We start from the raw sequence: 12423 nt of genomic DNA, 5'->3' as shown, positions 1-12423 counted from the left end.
GACCAGAGGTGTGGACTCGAGTCACATGACTTGGACTCGAGTCAGACTCGAGTCATTAATTTTATGACTTTAGACTTGACTTGAAAAAATGTTCTAAGACTTGTGACTTGACTTGGACTTTTACACCAATGACTTGGGACTTGAATTGGACTTGAACCGGTTTACTTGAAAAGACTTGATATTTTACCCCAAATATAAAATTTAACATGCATATTATATAGAGATTGAAAATGTGACGTCATTCACGGGTAGAACCGCAAAGGATTCTGGGAACTCGTGGCAAGCGGTACTAGCGCACGCAGGCTTTCAATTAAAATCAGTTATACAGCGATAAAAAGAAACACAAAAATGTCAAGAAGCCGTTTTATTATTAACTGCAATAGCCGGTCGCATGACAGCCACGGGAAGCCGACGGGTAAAGAGATCGGTTGTTATCGGATTACGTCGTTGAAGAGAAATTGTTCATGTTTCCGAAGTAACAAAGACGCGACGGATGGCCTGGATTGCAGCCATTCAAAGATCAAATATAACGTCCCAGAACACTCCAGCTCACAGGTTAGTCTGCTCCAAGCATTTACACAAAGGTCAGTCTGCTGTTGTAGTTAATGCGTCATTTTTCTTAACATAATTGGTGATATAGGTTACAAGCAAGAACAGAAATTGTCGCGCTATGCTCCTTTATTTATTGTGCATAAATAGTGAATTGTCCTGACACAATATTGCGTTTCGCTTCTGTTATTATGGTACATTGACAAAAACATATACTTTTATTCACAGGATAAAACAGGTTTTTTGTATCACTAATTGCCCAGTATGATTACAGCATACAATATTGTTGTCACTGCTACATTTCTGTGATGGGTACCAGAAATTATTTCCACTACTAATTAATTACCGTTGAGCTCAAAGGTCCTATTAATAAACGGTTAACGAATGTGTATTTATGAAGACGATTTGTGAGACTGGTAAACTTATGATACGTACGATGGTCTTTCGTTCTACACGGTGCATTTCAAGGTCCTGTACCCATCCGTCGGTAAACTGTACCTGGGCTTGTTGCAGTGACCTGAAGTTACTAAACTTCATGAGTGTATGCACTCACTCCAAGAAGCGTATAATTATAAATATGCATATAAATATGCTACAATGAGATAGCTGACTTCATCTAACTAGCAAATGTTTTCCAGGCTACGTTGGTGATACAGTTTTTTTAATGTGTATGATATTTTTGTCATGCGATTTTAAAGCTGGTCCTACAACCGCATCCAAGAATAACATGCAGCTTATCTCAGAACTGTCGGTGAAAATTATTCTTGGAGCTAAGTTTAATTGAGCTGCATTTTAAAGAGGTGCAATTTCACAATTTGTGTATATTTTCTAAGTTCACTATTTTGTCATGTGTTGAGAAAAACACAGATTTAAAAATTACATGGTCTAATATTTACATTTAGCATATAACTGCAACATTATTTTTTCGTTTGTTTTTTTTTAAGACTCGAAAGGACTTGAAATTCAAAGTTTCAGACTTGTGACTTGACTCGGACTTTTACACCAGTGACTTGAGACTCGACTCTGACTTGCCTGACATTACTTGAGACTTGACTTGAGACTTGAGGATAAAGACTTGAGACTTACTTGAGACTTGCAAAACAATGACTCGGTCCCACCTCTGGGTGAGACATTGAATAATGTCACTTTATATATATATATATATATATATATATATATATATATATATATATATATATATATATATATATATATATATATATGAAAATGAAGAACTATGATAACATATATTAAATAAATTATCTTAAAAACTAGAAACACAATTCACAACTCTAGTATTGCAGCATGATAACAGAAAAAATATATAAAAAATAATTAATATTTATAAAACAGTCATTATGCAGTTACAAAAGAAATATATATTCATAAAAGAAACAAACATGTGCTGTTGCAATTAATAGATATCCAGTTGGAGCTTGACTGTTAAAGACAGCTTTTGACAAACTTTAACAATGTTTTAAAAAGCAGTTCTTGTAACGACAAAATGTGTGCAGATTTTTCATTAATCATATAATAGATCAACAAAGGAAAAATGACTAAAACCATTTAATTTATTCTGATTACAATTTATCTGTTTTGCTATACTACAGAAACAAAATAAACCAACCAGATTTGTTTTCGTTTGTAGAATTTCTTTAACTCTACCTACCTAAAACATTCCCAACAGTGTGTTTATTTGCAGTATAATAAGCATAAAAAACTTGTGTAGCTCATCTGTAACTCATGCCAGAAGGGCACAAACTGCAAGGCCCACCTCAGGGACGAACACATGTGTTACAGACCAAACTGTAATACCCCTGAATATTCAGCAAGAAATCATCTATTTCAAGTATAGACTTGAGATAAACTCATTACCACATCAAAGTGAGGTTTTAAATATGAATCCATACATATGTGTTTCTGCTTAAGTCATGCTAAAGATCAAAAGGAATCATCAAGTCTGTTCTACAAATGTTTTTCACTTTCCCTTCTAGATCCTGTGCACTGACGTCAAGCAAGATAATTTTTAGCATACTGGCTGTAATTGAACAGAGTTATAATATCATCTTAAAATAATGCTTTCTAGATCACAAATGTCACTGTCCTTGGATCCATCCTGGACAAACTGAAGCCCGCTCTCTTCCTTTGGTAGGTGAAAGTCACTGATGTTAGTAGGAACAGCCAGCATGGGTTTGTGGTCTAAAGCAGGGAGAGAATTATTACCATCAATGATTTAGTTGAAATATGACATTATTTCCTCGCTGCACACCTACGCATTCGATAATAAACATCACACATTTCATTGCTGCCACCCCCATTTTCCACTTCACTTCCACTTCATTTTTCATTTTCCAAGTCACAGGAGTTTTCTGATTTGATCACCAAAATGCAAAATTTTAGGCGAACAAAGGCAGATTTATTGTAAACATTTCACTCCTGTGAAATAGAAACATCAGAGAGGAGTCGATCCAAAGGAGAAGGTGTTGCTGCACGTAAAAACAATTGTTCATTAGTGACTTTCCATGTAACTAAAGTATAATACACTGAGCTCCATCCATTGCCTTACAGATGTTCTATAGTGCAATTTGTTTTAAACAAATAAGTGGCATAACCTTAATCACTTTTCATAGTGAGAAATGGGAGCAAGATAAGCAGACTTTGACGTTTTTGACAGAAGGACATCATGGCTAGAGTTTGACTATCCATCAGCTTTGTAACTGTATTAAAGGTTTTATCACAATATGCTCAACTTTTTTTCAAAAAAGTTATGTGACTTTTAAGACTAACCTTTAATTATTATTAACTTAATGAGAGGTTTGGTTATTTTAATATTCCCAAACCAGACTTAAAACATGTCCAGCTTAATTTAGGGTTTTTTTGCCCTGTAGTGGACACCATGCACACAAGGGTTTGAATGTCTTTAATGTAAGACACAACTCATCTATCCATCCATCCATCCATCCATTTTTCCTCTTGCTTATCCAAGAAGTGGGCACAGCTAACAGATATATTTATAAAAACTTCCCACTTTATAAACTACATTAATGCAACTGTTAATTAATAATGTAATTACAAGGAGGTATTTCTGTAGTCTATTGATACTAGATAGTGGAAAAGGGGTGGGATTAAATAAGCTTATGCTTCTTCCTGCTCCTTTTTGAACATGGACGTTATTTGGAGTTGTGGTTGCTCGTTTTCCTTTTGTTTGCTTTGTTCATTTGTCTCTTTTAATTCTATTTTTTTTTATACTTTTTCAACATGTTCAAAATAAAGATTCAATCAATCAATCAATCAATCAATCAATTTGTGCTACAGAATTTTTGTATTTATGTGTTTGACTAAATCTGCCTTAGAGGATTTCTAAAAAGAAGAAGAAGAAAAGGAGTGTCACATGTGCACAATTTAACTGAGTACATCCTGATTCTGCTCTTATAGGCTATCAGATTATATTCCAATGTAAATCAATATTTTTTCAGTAAACTGGCATATATATAGTACAGTGATGATCATAATATCACTATAGCATGATGTTCACTACAGTTGCATTTTCACTCCTGTCAAAGATGTTGTAAACTTGTGAGAAGTGTCCCTCTGGACAGACTTTGCAGGCAAATATTATAGTGTCCAGTAATTGACTACTATAGTAGTTGTAGTGCATTAAAGTTCTATAGCCAACTGCCACCGTGGGAATTTAGATGAGTCCTTTTATCTGATGATCTGCATTTGAATCTTTTTTTTCTACTGTTGATACGTCACAAAAATATATGAAAATAATTCTGGGAAGTTCCCCTTATGATGGTATTTTTTAAAAAGAGCAGTAGCAGTGATATTTAGGTTGAGTCACATCAATTTCTTCTGTTAATGAATACTTATTTTGATTGTTTAAATGCCACATGTGGTTTTCGGAAGGAAATCTGCCCATGCCAGTGATTCCACTTTGACATACTGATATGATTTTCCATGAACTTACTTGCTGTGTGAATCCTTAGGTACTTTATACATGTGTAGGACATGAACAGAAAGAGGCTGAGAGACAGCAAAATGACACTAATGCCAAGGATCACATGAATTAAGTCTCCACCATCTTTGGGCCCTGGTGAAAAGTCAAATCATAGTTAAGTTTCTTGATTGCAGCATATTGTCACTATGTTCTGTTGTCGTGTATCACAAGTGTTACATGCTGAGCAATCAACAAATTACAGCCTGTGTCAATAAAATGTGTGAATATGTGTACATACCGGGTCTGTCACAAATTGAGTTGTGTGTCCTGTTCCCTGGAAACCTTTCAGGAAACCCCAGCACGCTGCACCTGTTTAGCACAAAGCTTTTACATCACTGGCATGTTCACAACTTCTTTTACTTATCACTGCGGCAGAAGCTGTTTAAATCGATCTTACTGTGTCAGTGGTTTGCAGTCATTCGTTTGCACATCGAAATATTGTTTTTCGCCACATATGGCTTCACACTGATACGAATATTCTATCACCCTTGCATTCGAGGAGACGACTGGAACAAAAGAAAGAAATACTATTTCAGTAAACATGAAAGATACTTTGGGGGGGACATTTGTGGTTATAGGGTGACAGATTTTGTCAGCTTTGGAGATCCTGTGATTTATTGTCAGTTTCCGCCGTGAGGTCAGTCATGAGTCTAGTGATGAGGTTTTATGAGTATATATCTGATGACATATAGTAAGGACTGCAGCTTAAGACAAAAGGGAACTGAGCATTCACTCTTTGCTAAACACTCTTGACATTATGAACAGCTCCTCCTTCACCTGATCAGTAGGCTCAGGTTGAACAGCAGATGTGGAATAAAATTACAAATTAAAATAAATTCTTTCACATGGATCTTTTTTAATCATGTAATAATAAACATGTCTTGACTTTTAAGGGATTAGTCTAAATATCCACAATTACACAGATGCAATAGTCAAACCAGTGTTTGTGGCAGGATATATATTTTACTCGTAGCTGTAAAAACTCAAAATGTCCATTCTTACCTGTCCTTTTTGGTTTCTCTCCTGTGACGCATTTGTCTTTCACACAAGTCGAACAGATGCTGTTGGAGCACAGGAAACCAGCGGCACAACTACAGGTTGCATTTGTGGTTGATGTACATTTCACAGCATAATCTGTAGACAGACAAGAATTGAAACCACTGAATTCAACACAATATTGCATCTTTTGCTAGTTCTGGTAAATGCCTTCTCAGCTTCTCTCAACTTACGCTGACATGTCTGACATTTTTCACATCTGTCAAAGAGGTTGGGAAGTTGTGAGAAATGTCCATCTGGACAGGCTTTGCAGGCAGTTTGTTGTCTGTCAGAGCAAAACTCTTCTACATAAGTGCCTTTAAAACCAGGAAAAAGTTAAAATCAGCGACTTTCAGTATTTTTCAGTATTCTTGAACGAAAAAGTTCAGCTTAAACACATAATCTGATCATTACATCAAACAGATCACTACTGTAATAATTAGATCAAACTAATCAAAACATTAGATTGAAAGACACTCATCTGATTTTTAAAAAAGTTTGTTTTTTTTTACCTGGGGGACACTTGTTACAACACCGTCCACTCATCTGAGTCTGTTGATCACCGCAGCTTTTAACGCATCCTATAGTCCAAAAGGCCACAAATAATGCTATAAGTGCCATGGAGAGGTTCAAGTGAATCATTGTGTCCAGTGCTCTGTGTGCGCTTACAGGTTTTTATATCGGTGGCTGACGTCAGCATGACAGAGAGTGTGACTGTGTAGTCAGGAAGTGAAAGACCACTAGTAAATATAGATCACTTCACGAACACGCTAAACTGAAAAGAAATTTGCTTAGTTCAACTTTTTTTTAACTGCTGTAAATTTACCAGATTACTTGCTATTATATTTTATTTTATTGTACAATTGAACTGGATAAAGCTGTACTTCTAAGCTTATCTACAGTGAAGCTGTTGGATTTATCCAAAGCAGACAACATTTAATGCTTGTTGTCACCTCTAATATAAATCTTTCATCTAAGAGACTTTCCTTTAAAAGCATGTGTTGGAGGAGCTTGTTTTCGAACACATGCAAGAACGTCTCAAACACTCCTGAAATAATGTCACACTCTCACAAATGACAGGTGACAAATTTCATGTGACAGCCTCTTTGTGTTTATGACAGCTTCTTTCCTAGATTCCACTCCTCTGTGGTGCTCACTATGGCTGTACAATAGGTATACCTGTGTATTAGGTATACCTGTTAAATAGCTTGATGATGCAAATATCTAATCAGCCAATTAAACGGCAGCAACTCAATTTTGATACATAGACATGGTCAAGAAAACCTGGTGAAGTTCAAATCAAGCACCAGAATGTGTGAGAAAGGTCATTTAACTGACTTTGAACCTGAAATAGTTTTCGGAGCCTGACGGGTTGATCTGGGTATTTCAGAAACTTCTGATCTGCTGGGATTTTCCACACAACCATTTATAGGGTTGACAAATTTACAACCAAATTAAGAGCAACTCTGAAAGAACAACACATCCATTTTTGGACTATAGCAGCTGAAGATTACACCAGATGCTACTCTTCTCAGTTAAGAACAGAGGCTACAGTTCACAGGGGTTCACAAAAAGAAGATTGGAAAATCGTTACCTGGTCTGATGAGGCTTGATTCCTTCTGTATTGTTCAGATGGTACGGTCAGAATTCGGTGTAAACAACGTGAAAGGAATTATTCTGTCTTGTATCTACAGGTCAAGCTGGTGGTTATGCGATGTGCGGGGATTATGTTCTTGGCACACTTTGAGCCAAATACCAACTGAGCATAGTTTAAATGCCACAGCCATAGTGTTGCCGTAGTGTTGCTGCCTTTATAACCAGAGTGTACCCATCTTCTGCTGGCTGCATCCTACGGGATGATTTGCCATGTCACAAAGCTCAGCTCATCTTAATCTAGTTTCTTGAGCATGACAATGAGTTTATTGTATCTTTGGTATATGATGGAGCAAAATTCATATTATGGATGTTCAGCTGACAAATAACCTGCAGGAGGTTTTCCACAGTCCTTCACTGTGGGGCCAGGCAACATGTGCACGGCAACTTAAACATATGGAGGAACAATATGTTTAGCAATGAGTCCAGATTTTGTCTATGGAAACTGGCTTGTACGATTAATGTGTAGAGAAGATGCAAAGAACACTATGCTGATTGTGCACATATAAAGTTTCCCTTTAGGTTTTTTTTTTTTTTGGGGGGGGGGGGGGGGGGGGGATCACACTGATGTTGTAGAAAAGATGATGATGGTGTAGAAATCTTTACAAAAAATAATAACTCACGAAAACTATATACTTGGCTTTATAGGTATAAAGTACAGAGCTTTGTTGCTTTCCTTTGTGCTTTCTCTCCAAAGGTGTTCATTAATTTTGCTTATTTATTATTAGTTTTTATATATAGTTTTTTTTCCCTATAGTATTTATCTAATGGTAATACATTTTACTGGATAAGATGTATGGGTCTTTAGTTCTATGCAAAGCCATACAATGGTATGGCTTGTAGACTAGAAGCCTATGAAGGTCTGCCACTTAACATCAGAGGCTGAAACCTCAGATTGCTGTCTGTGGGTATATATTTTCACGGACCGGCCTTTAAGGTGTCGCGGATAAATACAACAAAATAAAACTAGTACTGGTACCGAAAAAAAGAAGATTTATTCATAACACACGTGAAAAGACCCAGGAAAACCGAGTTAACGATAAAAACGATAACAAAATAACGCTGAAAACTGATAACGACCCTGAAAACCATACATTTCACACCTGAGCCTCAACTCTCACTGCCCGGTACCAAACGACTCACGGACCAGTACCGGTCCGAGGCCCGGGGGTTGGGGACCGCTGACTTAAGTGATCTGCACTTCATATCTTCCACTTTAACCCAGCTTTAACTGGTCATTCCAGCACAATGGTTATTGAATTTAACGATTTAAACTTCAAATATACATTACCTGTCAACATTTTTAGAATGCCCCAATGTTTCCAGTTTTGGTTCAGGGTGCCTCTCACTCTGTACAAGTCACCAACCCAGTATCCAGCAAAACAGCCACAGGCCATCACACTTCCTCGTCCATCTTTGACAGTTGATGCTACACACTGTGCAACCATCCTTTCACCTACTTGACGGCATACAAAGATCCTGCTTGATGAACTGAAGATTTCAAATTTTGATTCATCAGTCCATGATACCTTCTTCCCATCTTCAGCAGTCCAATGGTGGCGTTTCATGGCCCAGTCAAGCCTCTTTTTGTCTTATTCTGACGCTTTCTTGTTGCAACTCATCCTGTCAAACCTGCAGCTCGAAGTCTTCACAGTTGAAACTGAGACTTGCTTACTACAACCAGTTTTGGTCAAGTTACTTGAAAATAGTTATTAGAAACTACTTACTGATTACTTCTCCAAAAAAGTAATCCCGTTACTTTACTGATCACTTATTTTCAAAAGTATTTAGTTACTTTCTTACTTAATTACTTTTTAAAAGTATATGCAACATTCTCTGACTGGAAAAAATTTGTTTAACATTTAAACCTATTTTCTACCAAGTCCTGTTGTTCTTAAATCTTTTTTCACCTGTCTAGCAGGAGTGGGACGGGTGGAGGTTTGCCCTGTGCCACAGTGGTAATGTCAGTGGGGGATACAGGGGTTTCTCTGTGAATTTCACATTCCCATGCCAGCGTGATAGGTACTGTCTCAGATTTGAAGTTTTCAAAGTAGAAAAAAGTTTGTTCCCACGCTGAGTCTACAGTAGACGCTAATGTTTTTGTCGCCTTTTACAGAATCAAACACAAAGTAATGTCAGTACTTCCAAGCTTTAAACGCCGCATGGTCGTACTCTCTCCAACACTCCATATTATAGTTGCTCTACATACGTCTGGTGCTACCACGGACGTCGCACGCTCATGCATCATTGTCATGAGACGCTCTCACAAACAAAATCACAGTTTAGTAACGCAGTCATGCAGTGTGCTTACAGGAAAGTAACAGTAATCGAATTACTTTTTTGCAATAGTAATCCCTTACTTTACTCGTTACTTGGAAAAAGTAATCGGATTGCAGTAACACATACACATCTCTGACTGCGACCAATATTAATCCGTGCTTGAGGCTGTTATCGTATGAGCTGCCTATCAGTAACTCTCAGAAGCTTGTTCTCTGATTCAGTTGTGGTTTGGGGTCTGCTAGACCTCTTCCTGTCAGAGTTTGGCCCAATTTCTGAGTGCCTTTTTTTAGTAAAGGAAACAGTACTCACTGACGCTTAAAGTGTCATGACGGTCTGTCTCTCTTCTATTGTTAATTGCCTTTTTCTCGCCATTTTTGTAACAACACACTACTTTCTGCAGTACAATACTGTTCTGCTGATGCTCATGAGGGTATGGTACCACATTGTGTTCCAACACTGCTATCATGCATTTGGAACACCTGTAGGAATTAGTAGCACCAGCTTTCAAGGCTTGATCAACCTCCATTGCTGCAGAACAGCAGTTAACCCATTTTGTGTTCCCTGAAAACACAAAAAGGCCTTTTTGTATAATTCTGAAATGCACATTGTTTTTCAGTTTTGGGTAACCTTACTCTTTTTTCTTATCTCTGCCAGTTCATCACTTACCTTTTTTTTTTATCATTTCAAGCTAATCATTGGACTTGAATCACTTGAATTGCATTAAATAACTGGAAAAATTGGGGTGTTCTAAAAGATTTGACCGGTAGTGTATGTTATTCAAAACTCTTTTGTTGTCCAAGCACCTACTTGTCTGTCTTCTATGAGTCACTCAGCCTCTTTTCTCTGTTTTTTTTTTTTTTTTAATTTGCTGTCACTCCCCCTCTTTCAGGCTGTCTGTCATTCAAGGTCATCTGTAAAGGTCTTATGCAAATTCTACAACCATCTGCTCACTCATCTTCACCTGTATTTATATGCCTGGTGCTGTAGTCACTATTTTCTCCCTTTTTCTCAGATTCTGCCCTGTAATATTGCTTCTCACTGGAGTCTAACTATCAAAATATGTAAATTTTACATTTTCTTACATGAACTTTGCACTCTCTGCTTTGTAAGTAATGTGTATCTGTTTGCATTTTTATTTCTGCATTTTTGTTCACTTATACTTACTTTTGAAAAAGATCACACATTACATATAATTGTTGGAGCAGATGAAAAATGTATATACAGTGCTCCCTCGCTATAATGCGGTTCACCTTTCGCAGCCTTGCTGTTTAATGGATTTTTTGTGCAATTTTGCACGCTTTTTTTTTACAGTGCATTGTGTTCTGTGTCCTGATTGGCTGTAGACCATTTTCAATCAGTATCCTCTGTGCCACGTCTCCTGTACAGTACAGAATGCGTTCAGCTTGTCAAATTTACATAAATCGTCGATCGCTAGCAGTGTGACTCTGATGTGCTGTACTATATGTTTCTAAGTTTTCTCCCCAACAAACACAATGTCGATGAAACGTTTTGCACCGTCAAAGGCACCTGCGGTAGCACCCAAAAGGCAGAGGAAGATGCTAACCATCGCACAGAAAGTTGGACTTCTGGACATGCCAAAAGAAGGTAGAAGTTACTGTATTTTACAGATTATAAGGCGCATTAAGCGAAACAAAACAGTCAGATAAGTCAAACTTTACTCAACTCATTCTTCTTGCTTCCTCCACTTCTGTACCATTGATTCATTAATGTAGAATTATCTCGCAGCTGCTCTATTCCCATGTTTTGGACCTGAAAACAAGGTTTGATCTTTGGTTTCATTCTATAATACTGGACTGATTTTTCTACAAAGGTTTGAACTTTGAGAGTGTTTAAACAATAGAGAAAAGTGTGAAAATGTTCATGCCTGTCTGAGAAAAGTGTATAAGGTGTGTAGTGAGGGGTTAAACAGCCTTAAAACATCTATAATAATTGTAAAAAAAAAAATAAAGCTGGCTACTTTGCGGATTTTACCTATCGCGAGTTATTTTTAGAACGTAACTCCCGTGATAAACGAGGGACCGCTGTAATGATATGGAAATTTTGGCGGGAAAAAACTATTTTTTACTTTTCTGATCCTCTAGAATTGTTCAACATGTTCTTACAAGTGTACTAACTTAAATTGTATATATAATACAAAGCAACTAACAGAAGCAATAACAATATTTTATAGTTTTGTGCCTGGAAATCCCACAGCCCACAATGAGTGAGTATGATAATCCCTGCTGAAACCCAAAGGTGACCACAGTGAACTCAAAAAAGTAAGGGATGACTAAAGATGTACATGGTATGTACAGAAAAACAAGCGTGTGATTTTTTGCAGGGTTATTTTTGTAGCCTACATGTATATGTTGCAGGAGCACACAGTGCAAATGGATGATGATGTGAAGGTTTTACTGTCGTTCTGTGACCTTTTAGTGACAGTACTTTAGGTTGCTTTTGTTGACGGGGAGTTTCCTGGCAAATCAAGAAGGTGCTTAAATTTTGTTAAATGAGCCACTTCATTTATTGTAATTAATAAGCCAAAGCGCCATACATGTGGCTTTCTCTAATCGGAGGATTTTTTTCCCCTTTGTTTAACATTAGGCATCATGTTGCTGCAGTAGTTACTGTGGTTTAGAAAAAGCACCTGAATGGGTTTTCTCCTGACACTCTAGCTTCCCCACCCCAGTCCAGAGACGTGGCTGTCTCTCTCAGCTGGCCTTGTAAACACGCTGACTATCAATTTAATAATTTTTTCCTGACTAAAGTTTTAACGGACCATATTTGCAGAAGCTATGGGAGTACATCAGAAATGATCAAATTTAGTCATAAGAAGTAATTAATTAACCCTCTGATGCATATTGGTCACTGGAGTGGACAAGTCTATAACTTTATAAAATAAAAAA

At 37.1% G+C, this 12423-nt stretch overlaps 1 protein-coding gene across 2 annotated transcripts; it reads right to left on the bottom strand.

The window, feature by feature from the left end:
- Positions 1–1852: 1852 nt before the first annotated feature.
- On the bottom strand, positions 1853–7608 carry LOC308402762 (tumor necrosis factor receptor superfamily member 3-like). 2 transcript variants are annotated; one of them, XM_080891858.1, is made up of 8 exons: positions 6254–7608; positions 6097–6165; positions 5779–5901; positions 5552–5683; positions 4947–5055; positions 4788–4858; positions 4520–4642; positions 1853–2748 (listed from the first exon to the last, which is right to left on the bottom strand). In XM_080891858.1, exons 2-8 carry the CDS (start codon positions 6128–6130, stop codon positions 2612–2614), a joined length of 729 nt encoding a protein of 242 aa, XP_080747984.1. In that variant the 5' UTR covers positions 6131–6165; positions 6254–7608; the 3' UTR covers positions 1853–2611. The 2 variants fall into 2 exon arrangements, with proteins under 2 accessions (XP_080747984.1, XP_080747983.1); XM_080891857.1 differs by having other exon boundaries at positions 6097–7608.
- Between the last annotated feature and the right edge of the window lie 4815 nt (positions 7609–12423).

Source organism: Rhamphochromis sp. 'chilingali' (genome assembly GCF_963969265.1).
Source record: "Rhamphochromis sp. 'chilingali' genome assembly, chromosome: 9".
Taxonomy (NCBI): Eukaryota; Metazoa; Chordata; class Actinopteri; order Cichliformes; family Cichlidae; genus Rhamphochromis; species Rhamphochromis sp. 'chilingali'.
The sequence above is the reverse complement of the archived record's forward strand: the minus strand, read 5'-3'. Positions and strand labels throughout refer to the sequence as shown.